At 37.9% G+C, this 22426-nt stretch overlaps 1 protein-coding gene across 3 annotated transcripts in view; it reads left to right on the top strand.

The window, feature by feature from the left end:
- Positions 1–823: 823 nt before the first annotated feature.
- The window catches only part of DMXL2 (Dmx like 2), a 52344-nt gene continuing 30741 nt past the window's right edge, over positions 824–22426 (top strand). For all 3 annotated transcript variants that reach the window (XM_062000235.1, XM_062000236.1, XM_062000237.1), the window contains exons 1-12: positions 824–1039; positions 8899–9024; positions 10536–10607; positions 11283–11361; positions 11922–12078; positions 14132–14198; positions 16018–16196; positions 16857–17040; positions 18028–18205; positions 18925–19158; positions 20218–20495; positions 20659–21355. In XM_062000235.1, coding sequence (XP_061856219.1) covers positions 953–1039; positions 8899–9024; positions 10536–10607; positions 11283–11361; positions 11922–12078; positions 14132–14198; positions 16018–16196; positions 16857–17040; positions 18028–18205; positions 18925–19158; positions 20218–20495; positions 20659–21355 — 2338 coding nt within the window. In that variant the 5' untranslated portion in view covers positions 824–952. The remainder of the gene's footprint in view (positions 1040–8898; positions 9025–10535; positions 10608–11282; positions 11362–11921; positions 12079–14131; positions 14199–16017; positions 16197–16856; positions 17041–18027; positions 18206–18924; positions 19159–20217; positions 20496–20658; positions 21356–22426) is intronic.

A 22426-nucleotide genomic window follows, 5' to 3' on the forward strand; every position in this document is an offset into this window, starting at 1 on the left:
CTCATAGACACAAAGTAGATTTAATGTCGGCCCCATTCGTGAGTGAATAATTAAGCATAACCCGTCAAGGATTAAATAGGCGCAGCACAGCCAGCACACTGGCCAGCAGCTGCTGGTGGGCTCCGCGTACCTGCCGTAGACACTACCACTGGCACCCAACTCTCCTCAGCAGTACTACTGATAGCTGACGAGGGGCCCATGCGAGCGGCCGGCGGCACGCTCCCCGCCCCCGCGGCGCACGTAGCGCTTGGCCAGCTGAGCACAGCGTCCCGCATCCCGCCGTGCTGCCGCGGCTCCCCGACGCGGCTGCGGGCTTCCAGCCCGCGAAGGGCACGCCACCGCCCAGCCTTTCCGCTGATGGGAAATACGTCCCTGCCCGCACACTGACCGCTCCAGATTCGGAGGACACGCCTCCCCGGTCCGCCTCACGGCCGGGACGCCGCAGCGGCGATAAAGCCCCCCTCCCACCGCCTCTGTCACTGCAAGCCCGCCTCCGTGAGGCGCCCTGACACCGTCCCACCTTCGAGGCGTGAGCCGAGCGCCCCGCATCCCCCAGCTCCTTGGCCGTCCCACCTTTTCTCTTTTAAACCCAGCGCTCTTCCCCCGCTACATCGCTTCCCCGACCCTGCGCGGCCACACCAGGCCGACCCCCTGTCCCCCCCGCTTCCCATTTAACAGCCTCGCAGGGCGGCGGGCGCGCGCACAACGCTTCTCCCGAAGGGGCGCTGCGCGCGCTTCACCTGATTCAGGCGCTGCCCAGCGCGTGCGCCGCCCCTCCCTCCTCCGTCCCTCGCGCGCGCACGCTCGTGGCGGCAGCGAGCAGGGCCTCGGCCCGCGGGGCGGGCGGGAGCGCGGAGCCATCCGGGTCTCGTCTGCTCGGTGCTGGCAGAGGCAGTGCCCGCAGCGCTGCCGTCCCAAGGAGGGCGCTGGCGCGGGGGCGGGGGGAGCCGCCATGCATCTCCACCAGGTGCTCACCGGCGCTGTCAACCCCGGGGACAACTGCTACTCGGTGGGCAGCGTCGAGGATATCCCCTTCACGGTAATGGTGGCGTTGCGAGAGGGGAACGGGGAGCCGGGCTGAGGCTGGGCGGAGTGGGGGAAGGGGACGGTGTTTCATAGGCCAGAGGAGAGTGGTGGGAGGTGTTGGAGGAGATTAACCTGCCGGAGCGAGGTGGTTTGCGGTGGTTTGCGAGCCCTTCTACCGGGGTCAGAAATACTAGGGTAACTAACGCGGGGATTACGAGCGGGGGCGGCGGGGCGAAGGCGAGTGGTGAGGACCGGCACATGCCTAGAATGTAGGGGGTGGGGGGAGTGCTCCGGGGGTGTCGAGCTGCGCGTCCGGCGCGACGCGGCTCGGCTCAGGAGCGGCCAGGCGTGACTGCTGCGCGCGCCGGGAGGGGCCGCGCCGCTCGGCTCTGCTCTGCCCGCCGGGATGCAGCTGCCGCGGGGAGCAGGGGCCGCGGGCGCACCTCTCGTGTCCGGCCGGGGCTCCCTGCGTCCTCGCAGTTCGACTAGGGAGCCAAGGAAGCCCCCAGATTCCATGTCCCCAGATTTTGCTGGGTGCTTCTGGGTGCTGGGGTTTTTGTGTGCGTGTGTACGGTCCTCCTGCAAAACCAAAATAGTCTGTTCTTCAGAAGCCTGTCTGCTGTTGATGAGCATTTGGCTTCAGTTACTGCGGTTAATAAAACACAAACTTGTCAAATGCTTCTCTTAAGCCGGAAGAGAAAAGAAATGGAAAGAAACACGCTTAAGTAAATTTCAAGAGTCGAGTAGTTTATATAATAAAATCTGTTTGTCATCCACAGGCCATTTTTGTTTGTTCTGTCAATTTCCACTGTAAGCTTATGGTATGCTTCTCTGTTTTTAGTGAATGCAGTGTTTTGCCAACTGCCATCTAATCTGTATGTTATTATTTGGGAATAGATTGTGTCATTAGATTTTGTATTAACATTCACAGGATTATATTCCAGGCACAAACCAATTCCAAGCTGAATGGTGCAGAACATAATTTTTAGTCTAAGATACCTCTCAGCAGACTTTTCAAGCATTTAAAGCTTATTTTAGATTATCATAGATGTCTAATTTCTGTCATGAACGCTTGAAAGTCTTAAGAAACAAAAGGTGCCATGTCTGTGTTTATTTTCCTTCTTCTGCTGCTTTTCCGCCATACTGTTATTAAAGGGACCTCTGTTACTTTTGATATTTACATGAGAAGTCACTTATTCATATAAAATATTCTCAGGTTTCTTTTTACTGTGACAGTGTAAAAAGTCAATCAACTGGTGTTATGAAAGTCAGCTTTATATTAATTCACATAATTTTCATAACAGCAAAAATGAACAATAATATATATTGTGGTTTATACAAGAATTTTCCAAGAAGAAATGTCACATTTTACAAAAAAAAAAAAAAAAAGAATTCTTTGGTAGCATGTTAGTTACGGAACTGCATGTAACAGACCTCACTGTCTTCTCTGGCTGCTGCATCTGGTTTTTTATAATACAGTAAAGAAGGAACTAAAGACGTTAGTACATTTTAATAAATGTATCTTCCGGACTTTCAGAGCTGTAACTTTCTTCTTCCCTTTTTATTCTTCCTCTGTATTTATGTAGTATTTCCTGCCATTCTAGGCCTTGATCCTGTAGTGAAGTGTATGGTTAAAAACATCTGCTTGCCAACAGCTGGGGGCCTTATATCCAGATTTGAAGAAATTAGTCACCTGTGTGAGTCTCAGTAGCATCGTAGTCTACTATCTACTGCAGGTGTCACTTTTTTAGTGTGTGACATTCTGTTGGTCCACATGAGTAATGCTTTATTGTCATATCTATGTCCCCAAAAACCATTAAGCTGTTTGGAGTCATGTAATTGTAACTCAGATCCTGAAGTACAATTTGCAATTTAGGCAAGAGATCGTTGGTACTGGTGACTACCTGTCTGTATAGCGTGTTCTTAAGACCCAATACCTGTCAGCTTCTGGAACACAGTAGAAGCAGAGCAATAAAAGGCAGGAGGTTAAGGAAGATCCACACAGTATTTGCTGTACAATATGAATCTGTATGTGGCATAGGAGCCATTGTTTGTATGCACATGTACTTTCTAATGTTTTGGTTGGTGTTAGGGCATTTGTTTAAAATGCGCGAGAACTAGTTCAAAATTGCTACTACTACATCATCATGGGGACTTAAAATATGGCTTTTTTATGTGTAAAATGAATCACTCATGTTAAAGTTACTACACTTAACAGTAGAATAATGGCTTAGGTACATGGAATCGTTATGGTTGGAAAAGACCTTTGAGATTGAGTCCAACCAGTCACCTCACACTAATGTATATATGTATTCATTAGTTAGTGGTCTTGGAGCTATTTTTTTTTCCTTTAAGAGGAAGAGAAATGTCCTATTAAGATGAATTTACTTTAGGCGATTAACTCCGGCAATCTTCGGATTCTGAGAGGAGGAACACATTCTCTTCTGACCTGATTAGGGACATCACAGTTCTCAGGTTCTTCATTCTTTCTTTCCTCTATGATTTATTCTTGGATTCTTTACATGACTCCTTGCTGGAAATAAAGATAAGCTTTTAATTGGCAAGTCAGTGTAGCTGGAGCTAAGACGATAACAGGTTCTACCTTTGGTGAAAGTCAGATAGTTATTTTGAAAATAAAACAAAACAAAAAAAAATTGCATGAGTTTTTATTTACCTGCTAAAAATTAAGAGTTAGTGACTCCATAAAGCCAAACAAATCCAAAGAAACAGAGACACTTGCTATACGTTTGCTACAAAAGTTTTGTCAATCCTTTATCTGAAATGCACATAGTGTTCTTTCCTTTCTATGCTCCCACATCTGCCTGCAGCAATCCTGGCATATATCTAGCATTTCCCAAATAAGGGTTGAAGCACAGAGGTGTTTGGTTAGGGAACTGACTTGTGGACATTGTAGCTGTATTGTGCAAGGCCTGGTAAAGTGGGTAATACACAGGAAAAATTGTTTGAAGAGTGATTAGAAGCAAAATAGCTTCATAATGCTGTTTTCTATCAGGCAGTCTAGTCTCTTCAGCCGTCCTTCATTTGAGCTCCAAAAAGGACGCTGCATAAGCAAAGGGCTTAAGTACTAAATGACAGAAGTTCTGATAATAATTGTGTGTTATTCATCTTGCTGTTGCTTCATATTCTAGTTTTAGCAAATACTTTTAACAGTGTTTCTCGAGTGAGATTACAGAAGGTCATAACTGAGCCTTCTACAGAAAGGCCTTACAGCACATGCCCTGCCTAGACAGAAGGGTGTGTTATTTGAACCTTGTAGTCTGACAGCTAATAAGTTTTTAAAGGTAGTAAACTGCATTTTCCAAGCCACAGTTGATTTTACTTAGCTTTTGCTGTTCAGCAGCTGTTTTCTGTTGAGCCAATTTCAGTCAGTGACCCTAACTCTGAGTGGGAGGTATGTTTCCAGCCTTTCTGTGATGTGGAGTAAGGTGGTTTCAAATAAAGACTATTAACTGATCTGATTCTGTTTATATGACTTCTGCTTAAGCTCAGGGTTTGGTTCCCCCTGAAACTCTGAACATAAGGTCAGTCTGGGTTTACAAAAAAGTCAGTTTAGGAAGGCCTGTGCCATAGGCTAGTAGTGGGTTGGGGTTTTTTCTAGTTATTTTGCTAGTTTGCATTACATATATGTAATCCTACTACTACTTAGCTGGAGGAAGGGGGAAGTGTAAATGTTGTGTCCATTGATGAGAGTTTGAAAATGTTTCAGAATTCAAGTGTCTTCATTGCTAATGGGAAGGTGGAGGAGTTTCTTCATCTTATATGATGCAGAACTTAACTGAGCCAGAAATTAAAGGATAAGTGTTGTTATACTGGATGACTACTGTAAGGCCAATACAGGCCTTAATTCAAGCTTTAATATAGATTTTAATAATGTATGTAATTTCAGATAGTTATGAACTTTTTATTACCACTGTTGGCTGATGCTGTTTCTTCCACTTACCATCTTGAAATGCCTCTGTACTCCTAATGGTACACACTGGAGCTTGAAGACTTCTGGTCTATTTTACTTATGCCAAATGTGTAAGGAGTTACAGGTTATAGAAAGAGAAGAATCTTCTTTTTTTTTTTTAATACAGAGAAAAAAAAATGAAGAAAAAAACAAGACGAGAATATGAAGGAATAATTGTTTTCCTGTATATTAGTTCAGTGTTCAACATTAAAATTAGAGAACCAAACCAGAAAACATGGGCAGCTGAAAGAGATGCACAGGCTGCTTTCGTATTGTCTGAAAACTGAGCATATAGCATAAACTCTTACAGTACGACCCAATGTCCTACTTCTGTCTGGTGCTCCCACATTCAACTACAGCTTTGTCATTGTTCATGTCAGTGGTCCCGGATCCTGACAGTTAGGGCAGACATTGGCAAACTAGAGCTTATTAGTTGCTTATGGATCCTGCAAGTCATCCTTGCATTCTGGTGGCTCTGCAACTCCATTTAATTTTCTCTTTCAAGTCATCAGTGACATTAGAAATGGAGGTTGGCAGATACTGTATGTGGGTGGGTTTTACTGCATTTGTTTCATTCAGTGCCTGCTTATAATTCTTTTCATCTCAGACCTCTGCTGTTCTCATCCATTACAGTATTTTAGCATCTTATTTTCTACTTTTTGTTTTTGTATGGCTACCAATTTTATTTTCCTTTTATTGGACTGTGCAGGTTATTAATCTGTAGCCACAAGTATTGTGGCCACTGTGTTCTGGCAGGAGAGACTTGTGGTGGTTTGAATGATCTCCCTGAAGGTGTTGTCATCTGAATCCTTAAGAAGGAAATACTGATGTTAAATATTACAACACTTCCCTACTCTTTGCCAACAGATGATGTTTCTACCGCATTACGAGCTTAAGGACTGAAAAGACAAAAAGAAAAGAGGATTTAATAGGAATGTGTTCTACTCAAGTATAAACATTTTAATATATTGAGTATGTTAGAAAGGCATAGAAATAATAAAATGAAAAACTTGTAATTAGATCTATAATGTTAAATATAGAAATATCTTTCAGTACAGAAAAGTGTGTTGACCTTTTCTGTTTGGAGAAATTTGAAAATTATAAATGTAAAAAAGTGAACACTTGTTTTAAAATGAGGGGACACCTTTTCTCAAAGGTAGGGTTTTAATAAATGTACTTCTTAAAGTAAATTCAATATTTCAGGTAAATATACTTTAATATACTCTAAAGAAATGAGACATACTCTCAGAATAAATAACTACACTGAGGAAATTACCTCAGAATGAAGAGAGAGCATTTTCTCAAAGAACCTAGAGACGAAGGATGATACCTGCTGCAGGAAATGTCTGTCAACTGAGTTCTGTAATGGACTAGACCCTCTCTGTTGGCAGAGGACACTTAGGGTGTGCTGAGTCACTTGTTGGTGCACTGTCAAATACATACAAAAAGGAAGAAAGGTATGAAGGACAGTAATGAGATTTCAGTTAGGAAACATATCTCTTAAGGATTCTTTAAGGAAAAAAAATTCTACTGTAAACTACTCTTTTAATTCATAGCCACCTTTTTATTTAACTTTGTAAAACCATGCTAAATAGTATAATTAATGAGAAAAATAGTGCTTTGTTGCTATTATAAGAAGTGTGGATAGGGGACATGGGAGAAGAAAACCAAAAATGTTTAAACAGAAAGGCACTGAATTGTTTTTCTTCACAGAGTCAACAGATATATCCAAGTAGAAAATATTTTCTTTCATGCATTATCAACTATACACACAAACAAACATGAATGATTAAGAACAGTAAGCATAAGCAAATTGAAGTTGGGAAGACTTTTCTTTGTGTCATTTCTGAGACACATGTTCATATCTCTTGCTATCAGGATTGCAATTAGTGATAAATTGTGTTTAATTTAGTTTGAAACTTTCAAGTCAAGTTGTCAATGCCCAGAATGAAAAAATAAGAGTATCCAAAAGGTTTATGCACTTGTTTGAAGAGATTGGTTTTATTTTTTTCACTGTATTAGATAACAATTTAAATCATATCTTTTAGGAGGTTTATATTAGTAGTTATGAGACAGACTGTTGAAAAGAAGGTAAGTCTTTAAATTCTTTGCTGCTTTAATTGCTCACCCTTTGGAGTAAATAGTAAGAGAATTGATTGCTCATGAACATGAGAAATCTGAATAAATTATTGGAACAGGAGGACCTGCTTTTATGTGTCTGTCTACATATAGGCATTCACATGCAGGTCTCCATCATCTTACTTCCTAATTGTGAACATTTGCTGGCCTGTCCAGCATTCCACACTGCTGAAGGAGTTTGTTTGCAACAAATTCTAATAAAATTTTCTCTTAAATGCCAGAACCTACTTTAGGATCTCAACTTTATTTCTCTTACTTTCTGGAAGTAATCCTATTGTGGTTTAATAATAACTTATTCCCCTCCAGGTTGGGGCTAATTATTGCATAGCGTAGTCATCAAGGGGTGAGGATATTCTGTTACATAATCTTCCTCTAATAACCATACAGCAGTTGTTTTCTTTCCTTTCCTGGTAACATTATGAATAACTGCAGTATCAGTTCCTCAGAGCTTCCCAGAACAACGGTTGTGGGCTTGAGGTCTCAGACAACCCTAAGTCACTTTATTTTTGTGAGATGACCTTGGAAATCTTTCAGACAGTCTGGCCTGTATGTAGTTTTTAATTTGGGGTGTGGAATTGTATGGTGTGTTAATGCCTGAGGCCTGAGTTTCTACTTTGTTGTTTGTATGGCCGTCCCTTTCTTGTTTTTAGCAGTGACTGTATTTTCACTAATTGAGGCATTTTCTTCAGACTTTCTCACTTGTTGCTTCTTCTCAGGAGAATCAGAGGTAGATGTAGAATGTCATGAGATCTAAATTGTCTTGTTTAGTTCCGGAGGTTATCTTGTTAAAATGACAAAGTAATTGACTGTAGAATTGACTGTGGAGGACTTGCACTCTGCTTATCTCAGCTGTTGTAAAGTTTCTGCCTACCGTGTTTGAATTAGTGAAGAACCCACCTTAAGGAAAGAGACTTCTAGCTATAACTGTCTACTTCAAAAAAAGCTTATTGGTAATTTGATGCTAAGGGAAGGATTTCTATGCCTGAATGCAGACATTCAGTGGAACAGATCATCTGGATTGATTAAACTTCTTAGACTATTTTGCCACACTAGGACAGTTGAAAGGTTGTCAGATATATGTTTATTTCTGCCGATAAAAAATGATGCAAGCTGTCATTGTTCTACTGTTAAACACATTATTTTGACTGTAGTGTGTATTGCACAGGATAAAATATATCAAAGAGAAATCTTTGTTGTTTTACAGTTTTTTAATAATGTGCACTTCTTAAAACTTGGAAAATACCAGAAATTGGATTCTTAGAGAACAAAATTACTTTTTTTTTTAAAGGGAGGAGGGGCATAATACTCACATATTTAAGAAATTTATGGGCAAATTTAATAGTAAGTGTACTTGGATAGTAAACTCTTGACTGCCTTGCTCTAAGAGGCAATGAGAATTGGAGGATAGGAATAAAAGCGACTAAAATCTAAAAAAACCTCCACAAACCAAACCAAAGTGAAAGCATACACAGAGCTTAAGTTCTAGAATAAGTTTGAGGATTGTTTTGGTTTGAGTTTTGGGGTTTTTTAAGTGTTTGTTTTTGCTGTGATTTAAACTCTGGTAGATTTAATGTCTTCATTGCTACTTTGTTTTTACCTATTTATTCTGCTGGTGCTACTGAAATGAGAAGGAATTAACCCATTACATAGTAACAGCTTGTTTCAATGGAGATTTTCACAGGTCTCTCAAAAATACATTGTCTAATAATTATTTGGTTTTTTACATACATTTTTAATTGTATTTCTTTTTAAAACTATTTCAGGCATATGGCTCTGGTTGTGACATTGTTATTCTGGCAAATGACTTTGAATGTGTGCAAATTATTCCTGGTGCTAAACATGGAAACATCCAGGTCAGTTGTGTGGAGTGCTCCCAACGACAAGGCAGGGTAAGGATTTCAATCAATTGGTATGGATTGTTTTTTCTATTATTGGAATACTCTAAATGAAATAATTAAACAGCAACATAATATATTAATGGTATTAATGAGTTAATTTCATGACAAAGGTCAGTTTTTACTGATCTGTAACTTTGAGTAATACTCCTTGTGTTACTTGGAGAATTGTTTACATTTAATAGTAGTGTTTGGGGGAGGAGGGTAGGCACGATGTTGTAGTAATAGTTTTTATTTCTTTTTAGGACCTGCAATAACAGTTGTCACAAAATGTGGACATACGTATTAGTTACAGTTTAACCCTATTCCAATACTGATACTGTAATCATTGTCTCCATTATTGTATACTTTTATCTAGGTAAAGAAGACATGGATAACTCCTGCATGTATAGAAATATATACACACGCGTCTGTGTCCCCTGCAAAGTAACAAATTATGAATACTTTCTTTTTCAGAAAAGCTGAGGCATATTTAATACATTTATAAGTGCTATAGTATGAGCCATCATAATTGCATGACCCCTTGACTGGCCATATGGCTTTTAGTCCCTCTACAACGCTAAAGAGACAGTTTAGATTGCTGGGAAAAAAAATACTTTCTATGAGTTAGGATAGTACACTAAGCAATTTTTGTTCATCTGGTATCACTGGCTACTACTGTTACCTAGTTAAAAATTTGCTGCAGTATTGAAGAGCCCTAGTTAGGATTTGGGCAGATATAACTGGCAAGGCCCTTGCTCTGCAAGAGTGCAGCCTCAGTAGGACCAGAAGAGATATTGCCGCTGCACAGGTGGCTCCTGCAAGATCACCAGGAAGCCCTGGGTGGTTCTGCATTCAGGACTCCAGTCACAATCTGTTCAGTTTTTGCAATTGTGTTGTTGCAACCTTTCTCCCTACCTCCCTCATGATGAGGGGAAATAAAATTTTATAATAAATGTTGTGAAACTTTTACATCATTTCTGTATCAAGGAAGCCAGATCCTCAATGGGAAGAACTTAAACAGTTCTTTTAAAAATCTTTTAGGGAAGAAAAAGGAATTTTAAAGGTAGTCAGAAGTACTCATAACTATATGAGTATTAGGAATATGACAATATTTAACTGTCCAAAATAGATTTACTTTTACTTTTGTTTCTTGTAATTATTATTTAGTGGTACAAAATGAAATCTGGGAACACAATGAGACCCAGAAACTAATAATTAATTTATTAGTTAGCTGTGAAGTAAACAGGATGTGAGCAGAAGTAGTGAAGGCATCAGCTTTCCCATATGCATGATGTCTTCCCAAGTTAGAGTTAAAATCTTAGAGATGGGTTTGTTCAGAAGTTCAACTTCCTTAAGGAAGTATACTTATAACACAATTAATGATATCAGTATTCATTTCACTTTTCTTGAACAACAGCACATAGAAGTAGTACTGGAAATTCTCTACCCATTTTGAAATACTAAGGAGTGGTTACTCTTACTTCCTAACTTTACATTTTGAATCTTCGTTTTTTTTTTTCCAGATTGCAGCATCATATGGAAATGCTGTTTGCATTTTTGAACCACTTGGTGTAAATTCTCATAAAAGAAATTCTGTAAGTATGCATTTCATGATTGCAATTTGGTTTAGGTTCTTAGAAGAGGCAAAAATCTATCTTGACAGTTACTATTATTATTTTATTACATTGGCACACAAAAGACTAGTGGATTAACATTTTCCACCATCTAAAATAAAATTGCATGGGTAGAATCTTCCACTGCATGAATGGAATTGGGGACTGCATTCTTAAGTTCACAATAATGTCTTGTTCTTGAGTCTCATACTAGAATGACATGGTGACAAGTTGATGTTTCTTTAACTTGAAGATCTGTGGCACAGAAATACAACTTTGACTCCTATACATGTACCCAGGCTTGTTTTAACAGCACAGCCATGGCTGAGCACACATGCATTAAGTATGTTCACAAGAAGGTTTCGCAATATTTGTTATCTATAGTGTCATCCCTTATGTTGTTATAAATGTATGATATAACAACTTTACAAATTAGTTCACGGGTGACAGGTCCAGATCTGACTTGCAGGGCACTCTATGATGAATATATTTTTTATAAAACCATTAAGGAAATCATTAAGACTAGATTCAGCAATCTACCACTGGACCCTGAATGTTTTCGCAACAGTCTTTATAGCAATTTCAAAAAGAAATACCAAAACATTTTTATTTTGCTGTTGATGTGAAATTTAATCCTTTACTGTTTTCAAACTCCAGCAACTAAAGTGCCAGTGGCTTAAAACTGGGCAATTCTTCCTCAGTTCTATGACTTACAACCTGTCATGGGATCCTCAAGGTAATGTGAAGTTTGTGTTTGTTCAGCCTCTGTAGTTAGGAGAACCTGAACAAAAATCATTTTTATTGTAATAAAATGAAAGCATGAATATGGAAATTTTAGATTATCTGTTTTCAGGCAGTGTTGGTTAAAATATGAGGCTATAATTAGCTTTTGTGAAGAAGCTGTGTCAATTGTTTGAGTCTCTTATGCAAGATCTTAGTTTAAGAATCAGTGATAAGCTGCTAACTGACTTAAATTACCACTGATAATGATTTAAATAGAATTTTAACACAATTAAAGTCAGCAATGTACCCAGACACAGATATTTATAAGATGCCTAACAATGTGTATTTATTTGAGATGTGGATGGCTATTTAGCATCTGCAACATCCATTATTAAATATGATTTATCATTCTTAAAAGGTATTATCATCAAATGTATAATAGGATTTAATACCCTATCATATTTCAAAGGCACTTTAGAAAGTTGAGTTTTCAACCTGTTTCAAATAATTCTTAATATTTTTCAGTATACTTGCATCATCTTGGTTTCACAGTTTGATATGACTCATTTTCAGGTAACAGGCTGCTGACAGCAACTGACTTTTTGCAATTGTGGGCCCCTCCATCTAGTGATGTTTTAGAAGAAGGTGAAGATGATGATCCTGACCATCCGATCAAAGATGATAAAGTTCTACCAGTTCTAAATGACTGGAAATGTGTCTGGCAATGCAAGTGAGTGAGAGAATTCTTATTTTAAGATGAATTGCAATGCCACCCATATATCAACTCTATCTCCTCTCCAAAACCATATTTTAAAACCTGCTTTTAAGTCAGCTTAAAATACCATAAAATTAAAAAAAATATAAGTTACTGTAAATAAAAATACCTCACTTTGTCAAGTGCCCTATCACCAGACAACCTAGTCAAAGCCATACTCAAACTGCAGCACTGGCAATGTATTAAAATGATCCCCGTTTTCTCATCTCTGAAAGTAAACAAAGTAGTGTGGAGATACTAGATGAGGCTGAACAGAGGAGTGGTAGCAGGCAGATGTGCTGCACTGATAAAGATGAGAGCTGCTTCCTGAATCTTAGGAGGAGGGTCCTCCAGCTCTTTCTACCCAGTTCAATTTGAGGTCCATACTATGGAAGTGCTTCATGATCAGCCATTTGTGTATATATATGGAGACTTAGGAAGCATCTGCCTATGAACCTGTTTTCTCTTAACTTCTATAAAGCCATTTTGGTTTTTGTGTCCCCAAAGCACAGGCTGTTTTCCTCTTTCAGACAGCTGACCCATAAGCTGTGGTCATGGATTCATAGCATTACACATTATCTGAAGGATCTTCACTTGAATTTCTTCCTACTATTTGTCTAGGCTTCTGTTGTGGCTTTGCCCAATTAGCAAAGAAGCACAACAGTCTTTTGCTCAGTGCCTTCCAATCCACCCCCACCCTCGTTAGGACGGTGGAGGCCCCAGTGAGATGGGAAGATAAAAACATAACCAAGGTTGTTGTGGATTGAGACAAGGGCAGGGAGGGCTCACTGGCAATTATGGTTCCAGGCAAAACAGACTCCACTACTTGACTTAGAGAGGAAAGTAGGAAAGTTGATTCTAGTACCTGCAAGGAACAGAACAGAACAAAAAGCAAAAAGGGAGTAGGATGATGAGAAAACTACAACCGGCACTTTAAGATCTCCCTTCCCCATCCCTCCTTTCTTCCTGGGCCCAGCTCACTGCTCCTCATGTCTCTACCTCCTCCCCCCTCAACGGCTCAGGGGGCTAAGGAATGGGTAATGTGGTCAGTCTCTCACACATGGGCTCTGCCACTTCTCTCTTCTCAGAGGAGGACGACTCTTCACATTCTTCCCCTGCTCCGATTAGGGGTCCCTCCCCTGGGACACAGTCCTTAATGAACTTCTCTGGTGTGGGTTCTTCCCAGAAGCTATGGCTTCAGCCAGTACAGGGTCCCTCACATGGGACATAGTCCTTAGTGAATATCTCTGGCATGGATTCTTCTCCATAGTTGCAATATCTACAGATACAGGGTCCCTCTCTTTGGACACAGCCTCTTCTGGTCATAGTCACTTACACTGATGTGGGGTCTTAAACAAAATGCAAACAAATCTCTGCTTCCCCAGTCCTCTGCGTAGGATGCAGGGGAGTCTGCTCCAGCACACCTCCTGCTCTCTTCCAGCTCTGACCTTGGAGTCCACATGGTTGCTTCTCTCTCTCTCTTCCCACTCCTTGCATGGCCACCAGCTGGAAAAGAAGGGACAGAAGAAGAAACAGGAAGCACCCTCCTCTTCTGGCTTCTTCTTAAAAAGTGATCGTGGAGGCATCTAATTGACTCAGCCCCAGAAGTGGATCTGGCTCAGAGCTGGGAAGAGTTTTGAGCAACTTCTTACAGGAGCCATCTTTACAGCCCCTTCCCCATTACCAGAAACGGCTGCCATCTCAAACCGTGACAGCTTCACTGAATGTAGAGGAGCAGCTGGGACAAACTTCACTTCTGTGACATCATCAGATCTAGCCTACTAAAAGCAATTTGGTTTATGGACTGTTCTTCTGTAAAACTGTGAAAATATTCTAAATATTCTGTCTCGCTGTGGGAAATACATTTTATATTTATGCTATTTCTCAAGTATTCTTAAAGCAAGAGCTATAAAATACTAACACATTTAATTTAAATAATGAGCAGTAATAATTGACTACATATGAAATAATACTATAGAATAAATAGACTTTATTCACAACTTAAAAACTTTATTCCCATCTTCTTTAGGACTGCAGTATCAGTTCATTTGATGTCATGGTCTCCTGATGGTGAATACTTTGCAACAGCTGGGAAGGTAGGGACAAAAAAGTTAAATATTTTTTTGCAGTTTGTTTGATAAAAGTAAGTAATATAGGGTAGTAGTCCTGAACCATACACTCAGTTCTAGCCTGAGCTAATTTAAATTATCATCTCATGTAATGCTGTATTTTCATATAGTTACATGAATTTCAGCAACGAGAAATTTAATTTAGCTGTGTACTCTTACTGAATGCATAAGAATCAACCTGAAAATCAATAACAATAATACAGACTTTTATGTGTGTGTGTGTGCATATACAGATATAAAAATATTATTTTAGATAAAGAATACTTAGATGACCTTTCAGATATGCATAAACATATCTTTCTACTTTCGTTGGAAATAATGAGGATAAACATTAAGTCATTATGATAGGATACGAGTATAATATGCACACTTCAGTAAATAAACTAGATTTTCTATTGAGTAAATTCTATGTTCGATTATCAGTTCTATTTCAGTTTAGCACATTTTCTGTCAAATTGCTATTCAATCTAAGCTTTCAGTTAATAATTCTGTTTAATATCACCCTCTCATTTGAATAATTCCCCTGGGTTTTCAAGTCTAGATAGGTAAGCATTTATTGCTTGCACTTAATGTTGGTTTAACAATGAAATGAATTTTAGGAATCTTTCTTACACTTACTAAAGAGGACAACTGAATCATAAGTAGCATTGTATTGTAACATATTGTAACATTGTAACATATTCAAAACACCTTAAGAAATATTACTTTTAGAAAATTATCAAAATATTGGCTTCATTCCATATGTTTCCCATTAATTTCTTTTTATAGAGCTAAGAATTTCACAAAGTAAATGAGGAAAATGCTTCCAGAAGTCATTTTCCATCTGTAGCACGGCTCTATATTAGTTGTTCCATGAGATACACAGATTTGATCATAATTCTTAACAGGTCTGCCTGTCAGACTTCCTTCTTGCAGAGTCTGTGCTCAGATATTGTACTTTTTGATACTTGTCAGGAAGTGCTATCTTTTATCCACATTCTCAGAAGTTTGTAATTTATTCGTTTATTTACTTTACTCTATATCTCCAATCCAGCAGCAAGTCCTGAAATACGAGGATGGGGCATCCAGTTGTGTACAATGTACTGTTGTCATGCTAGTAATGTCTTAAGTGCAACACCAGTATAGTCATACTCCAGTCTTATGTATGAGAATTTGTAGTATTGCTGTGTCAGCATTTCAGTTTAGTTTCAATTAATTATGTTAATGGTGCTCAACTATTCAAATCATAAAGATATCATAGGTTATGTTAGTAGAGGGAAGGTTGTAATATGCATCTGCTCCTGTGCCTGTGCTCAATAGGTGCAGTGATTTCCTGAAGGCCACGCTTCCTGTGCATGGGAACCAACAGGGACTTACAGGAATTGTCTTAGTGAAGAAAGCAACTGTTAATGAGCTTAATATTATAGTGTGAGCAGCAGCCTATTTCTGGCTTCTGTCTTTGCAAGGAAATGGACATGGGATTTAAGGATGCATATGTGCTATGCAGAAAATGTATACTAAACAGAAAAATCAAGGGACAACTAGACTGGAAGAAAAATTGTTTCTGGGAGTGGAGTGCTGCCCACAGAACATTTCTTCAGACCTGTAACTCATTCCAGGATGACCATCAATAAAATAAGCTATCTGAGAAATAGGTTGTCTGAAAAACTTTAAATAGTTCAGGGTCACAGATCAAGTTTTCATCAAAGATACCAGAACAGCAGTTTCCTTACTATTTGGGATTTTATTTTTGTCACACTTTAAATTATAGCTAGCTAACTCCTTGGTTTTTTATTGCTTTACCTAGGATGACTGCCTCTTAAAGGTTTGGTATCCTATGACTGGTTGGAAGTCATCTCTTCTGCCCCAAGAAAATGAAGAAAAGAAAAAATGCTCAGGGGTTGTCCACTTCTCATATGTTTATTTGGCGCATCCTCGAGCAGTGACAGGATTTTCATGGCGTAACATTAGCAAGTACATGCCCAGGTTCGAAAGTTTTTCTTTTTAAGAAAAAAGCAAGCATTTGGCCAAGTACTTTTTAACACTCTGCATAAAGTTTGGCTATCAGGAATATTAAGATATATCCACTTTTAAGAAAAAAACCCCATTATCAGCATCTTCTCATAAGCTTCTGTATTCCTAGTACAATGGTGATAGTCATGTTAACAGTAGAGATTTATTCTAAGCTATGGTCTAAGTGTTAGTACCTTCTCAACTGATGCCAGGAAACATGGATGTAAGGCTTTGTCTTCACCAAATGGTGCTATTATAATGGAAATAAAATATTGTTTAAATGATTAGCATCTAGTAACCTATTTTCTGTGCCTTGTATATACTGGTATTTAATTCTTCAATTTCATTATTTAGTGAAATTTATGCATTCTTCACATAGTCTGGCATATCTGATATGTCAGTAGTTTCATAACTGCAATTTTATAATAACTGTTGCATTTATCAAATAATAACCATTCTATGTTCACTGTGCTTTTGCCAATACCGAAAATCACTGCTTATATAAAACCTTTAGTTAGGGGAGAAGCAGAAATTTGGATGAACCAATAACTATTAAAATTCCCTAATTTCTGCTATGTCCATGTAGCTAATTTAATTACATTGGGTAGTAACCTTTGATATGTCTGTCATTAGGGGTTTGGTCTGTAATGTGTTACTCACATCATGTCTTGATGGCATCTGTCGGCTGTGGGCAGAGACATTGTTACCAGAAGATACTCTTCTCGGTGAGCAGATCTGTGAAACTAGCACTTCCAGCATTAGCAGCACCATCTCTCAGTCTGGAAAGCAGAAGGACAAAATACAACATGCACTAGAGGTACAAGTAAATACTTTTTTTTTTTTCCAATTTTTTATTTCAAGATTCTTAAAACATTAAAGGATGTCAAACTCTTAAGAATGCATAACAGAATAGTTTGAATTATTTCATATCAGTTTAAGTTTCTGGCCAAACACTGAAGAAGTCTGAGACTACGCAAGTCTGCACCTAAGCTTCATGTTCTTAAAACTCAATCTACTTTTTTCTATAGCTAGCTATGGTGATGGAAAGAGACAGTGTTTAGTACAGAATAGTAAGTGATGGTTTTGTTCTGATTGGACCTGAAAGTCTGTAATTCTAAAAACAAGTGGAAGCAGTAAAGAAACTCTTTTAGTTTTCTGATTTGATAATTGCATTTCCAAAAGGGGTATTATGGGGCTCTAAATTTCAGTGTCAGTCATATCGAGTCTATTATGTTTACAATAAGAGAAAATCTATCAATATAAAACAAAAAAAAACGAAACAACAACAAAAAACCCCAACCACCCCACCACTATTTGTAGACTAATACAGTCAACCAAGTTTTTACGTTTTATGTATCATGCCAATCAACAAATGGGGAGAGTGGAACCCAGTATGCTTCTGTTTGTTGAATCAGTTGTGCTCTCCACACATTTTCAGTTAACACAAAAATAATTCATGATAACATTATATTGCAAAAGTTGCTCCTTTTAGATTTTGTCTAACATTCATAAACAAGATGAAAAAGTAGTGTCTATTTTTATGTTGTTGGAATAGATATTAAATGAACTTTCAGAAGACTTTTTAGAAGGGTTTTGCCTTTAGAAGGGTTTTACCTTTGGCCAGAACTGGTGTACGTAAGCGTTACTGATCTCTGCTGAAATCTATTTAAAATAATCCTTTTAAAAGTAGTCTTCACTTCTTATTTAGAAGGAAGTTTAAGGATGCTTTAAGCTTCATACATGTGTGAATTTTTATGTTACATTTTTTTATTATTTCTTCCATTTATTTTTATAACTGTACCAGACAATTCACCATTTGAAAAATATGAGAAAAGGACAGAGGAGATCTTCAGTTCTTGTTACCCACACAGATGTGTTGCCAGACCAACAAGGTACAACTCATGAAGTTCAGCGTCATATTTCACACCAGGCAAATGCACTTGGACACTTCCATATAGCAGCAAGCATCAACCCTAATACAGGTAAAATACAACCACTTATTAAACCTTAAGTATATATTTGCTCAAAATGTAAAAAAATAAATGAAAAGTGCTGAGGTGCACCTTCTTTCCTTTGCCTAATTAAATACAGAGAATTTGTGGGAAGGTTGTTATTGCAGAAGTCTGTTATTTGGGATAATCTGAATACTTTCATCACTTAAAAGCTAATAAAATTCATCTTTGCACCTCAAAGCGAAAGAAACTTAAATTTCAAGTCTGCTCTGTGCTTAATTTTTGAGTAATGAGAGGCAGTAGTATATGATGAGTAGTGTATTTGCATCCTACACAATACATAGTGAATGAAAAAAAAAAGTACCAGATTTTTTGGCAGGAAACCAGCTCCTGTTTATAGAATAATGCAGAATATTTTATACAAGTAAAAGATTAAAGAGCAATCATGCCTTATCTAAAATCTGTACATGAAATGAAAACATTGCAACATATGAAACTGAGCCATTAGAACTGCTGAGTATCATTTAATATTCACATAAGAATAAATTTCATATAAATGTATTGATGTTAAAAGATCTTAAACCTTTTTTATTACAAGTGCTTGTAGAAACTTGATCTACATCTCACCTTTTCTAATATTACAGGCACAAATTATTTTCTACTTAAGTTAAATGTCTTAATTAAGAAATCTGTGTGGATATGTGTGTTTTTAATATAAATCTTTTTTGTTTGTTTACAAATGTCCACAGATATTCCATCAGTCTTGGCTGGGACAGCTTTTAATATAGATGAAGGAAATGGAGGCTTTGTTGTTCACTGGTTGAATAATAAAGAATTTCATTTTACATCTTCTATTGAAGTATTTATGCAGCATCTAAGAAAAATTTCTGAACAACAACTAGAACAAGATTTTGATGTTGAGGTTGAAGAGGAAGAAGAAATGGAAGAAAAAGAAAGAGGTTTACACATGAAATTAGATCATGGTTAGTAATATTGAGATATATAGCACAAGAATTATGTTGAAGCATAATGCCATAATTCAGTTAGCAGAGGAATTGTAAGTGGTAATGCTTTGTCACTAATCTAAAAGAAATAGACATTTACAGCTGAAATGGTTGCTGTTGCTGTAGGCATGAGAAATTCCTTGATGTACTCTGGAACGCAGTGGTGATATACGCAGTGCAAAGAAAAAAAATAAGGTAGCTTTTGCCTTTCCGTTTTGGATATTTTCCATTGAGCTGTGAAATTACGATTAAGACCTATTCTCTATTTACTTTACAATCTGATTGTCAGTAATGACACACCAGTTTATGGCAAGCTTTGAGAAGGGTTGGATGTAGCTGCATTTTAAAGTAACTCCACTGTCTCCAGTACTGGTAAGATTTACATCTTAAAACTTAGGTCATCCAATGATCTCAACTGTAGCTGTTCAGAGGAAGAGAAACATATGTTTTGAAATGAAAGATGGAAAATGGATCTTAACAGAAATACTTTACATTGCTGTTAGAGGGTCACTTTGCCAGTAAGAATGTGTGAAAATAGAAATCTGTCTACAGAAACCAGTAAGACCAATTAGTGACAGTAAACTGATGGTACATTGTGTCATCTAGATTGCCAATACAGTAGTTAAGTGGGTGATCATTCTTGTTGAATATGCAATACATACTGCTCCATCAATGATCACATACCACATATTGCATTATTATCTTCTAAATACCAAAAACCCCACATTCATTTAGAACATTGTTCATATAAAATGTGTGGGTTTATAGTTAACCAAAATAATTTTAGTCAGGGCGTTACACTTAAGGATCTGGATTTTTGCAGTTATGTTTATTATTACTTATATTGCATAATTAGAAGCAATAGTCAAATGCCAGAGCCCCATATTTTTATACGGACAGACCAAAATGCTTATACCCTTCATGTACACAAATATTCTTATCAGATAGTAGTATTAGCAGATTAGGAAGAACTATATTTTGACTAGAAACTGACAGAAAAATATTTGCAGTGGATAAAAAGATACTTTTCTGTTGCAGACTTGTCTATAGATAGAGAATCAGAGACGGGGACTGGAACAGGCTCTTCAGAACATGAAGATGGAGAAAGAGAAGGAAGCCCCAAAACATCTCTACTAGCAGGTCCACGCATGCCTCTGCCAACAGTTTTGTTAGATCGGAAAATTGAGTTGCTCCTAACTGAATGGAATAGAAATCCAGATATGCTTTTTACTATCCATCCTGTTGATGGCACCTTTTTGGTGTGGCATGTGAAATATTTAGATGAATATACTCCAGGCATCTTTCGACAAGTTCAGGTATTGTATATTTGAAATTAGTCAACAGTCATTGTGTCCTTTCTTTTCTATCTGAACATGAGTATGAATTTAATTTTAAGTGCTTCCTGTGAAAGAGCTAACATTTATTCAGATTTAAGATGAGTTGTTATATTCTAATTTTTTCTTCTTTTTTTTTTTTTAGGTTTCATTTTCTTCTAGGATTCCTGTTGCATTTCCATCAGGAGATGCTAGTTCCCTTAGCAAAAATATTATGATGTATGCTTGCCCTGTCTTTGTAAAAGATAGCAGTAATGCTGTACATCAGAAGACAATGGACTTTCCAGATAAGACTCTAGTAGATAAAGAACCAAGCTTTACCCAGGACTGTGCAAATATTAATATAATTTCTCCCGTAGTAATGATGATTTCCAAACATGTAGATGGCTCTCTGAATCAATGGGCAGTTACTTTTGCTGACAAATCAGCTTTCACTACCGTGCTAACCGTATCACATAAATTTAGGTACTGTGGTCACCGTTTTCATCTCAATGATCTAGCTTGCCATTCTGTTTTACCATTACTGCTAACATCTTCTCATCATAATGCTCTATTAACTCCTGAATCAGACAGTTCCTGGGACTCTGACAGGATAAACAGAATGATGGATCCCATCAAACGTGTGAAAGGTTCTTCTAGACAGCAACTTAAAAATGCAGCAACGCGTACATTCCATGACCCAAATGCCATCTATAGTGAGCTGATTCTGTGGCGGGTAGACCCTATAGGACCTTTATCATACACTGGAGGAGTATCTGAACTGGCTCGAATTAACTCACTTCATACGTCTGCTTTCTCTAACGTAGCCTGGCTTCCAACCCTTATTCCCAGCTATTGCCTTGGTGAGTATACTTACTGTGTTTCCCTCAGCACACCCAGGCACAGAATTTACTTGTTAAAACAAATTACTACTGTGTTTGAAGTATATCTTGTATTAACTTTTCAGCAATTTTCTTGTATTATGCAAATTACACATTTTTATTTAATTTGAGCCTAAGCTACTTCAAAACATTTCATCTGGTCTGATTGTGTCTGTAGTTACTGTGGATCAGCTGACATTCACTAACTCGTTTGAGTTAAGTAATCATCATTCTCACAAAGAACATGACCTTCCCTTTTCTCAAGTGCTTTAGGCAGCTTCACTGAGTGCTTTCTGCATTGGCCTGCTATTACTAATACAGATGTTCTGATGACCTAGTCATCTGGATTGTTAGCCACATACAGCTGCAAAAGGCAGTGGGTTGAACAGAACTAGTATTTGGATGACTTGAACATCTAAATTATTGGGAAAAATTTTAATCCAAAATTTACCATGTCAAAATCTTTTGACATGCTGGGTAGCAAACTTTGTTTAGAAAATCCTGAAACAGTACTAAAATTCTTGAAACAATGAAAGTCCAGTTAGAACACATTAAATTTTTAAAGAAATAGTCATTAACTTTACAAAACTGAAAACAATATTTGTTTAGAGGTCAGTCAGCACATCTGATCTGAAATGCTCTAGGACAATTCTTCAGTTTTTATATTTTATTTTAGGTCTTTCTATTGCAGTTAGGAAAACTGTCTCTATAAATGATACTCTATTCAGCCACTCAGATACTTATTTTTGAATTAGCATAAAGGTGCTGATGTAATAGTTATCATTTTTGTATACAGTACTAAGAATGTCATTTGTACTGTGGATGTAACATAACATTTTTCACTAATAATGCCAGGTTATTTTATAATGCTATGGCCAGTCTAACCTTTACAATGATTAAATGGGTGTCAAAGATGTTGTACAGCCTTAAAAAATACTAAATATGCTTAACAAATGCATATTTTTGATTTAAAATAAATCCATTTTCTCTACTTACATAGCACCATTGTGTGCTAAATCACACACATTCTTCTAAACACAACTATCTGCTTGC

This window comes from Colius striatus, chromosome 7 (genome assembly GCF_028858725.1).
Source record: "Colius striatus isolate bColStr4 chromosome 7, bColStr4.1.hap1, whole genome shotgun sequence".
In the NCBI taxonomy this organism is placed as follows: Eukaryota; Metazoa; Chordata; class Aves; order Coliiformes; family Coliidae; genus Colius; species Colius striatus.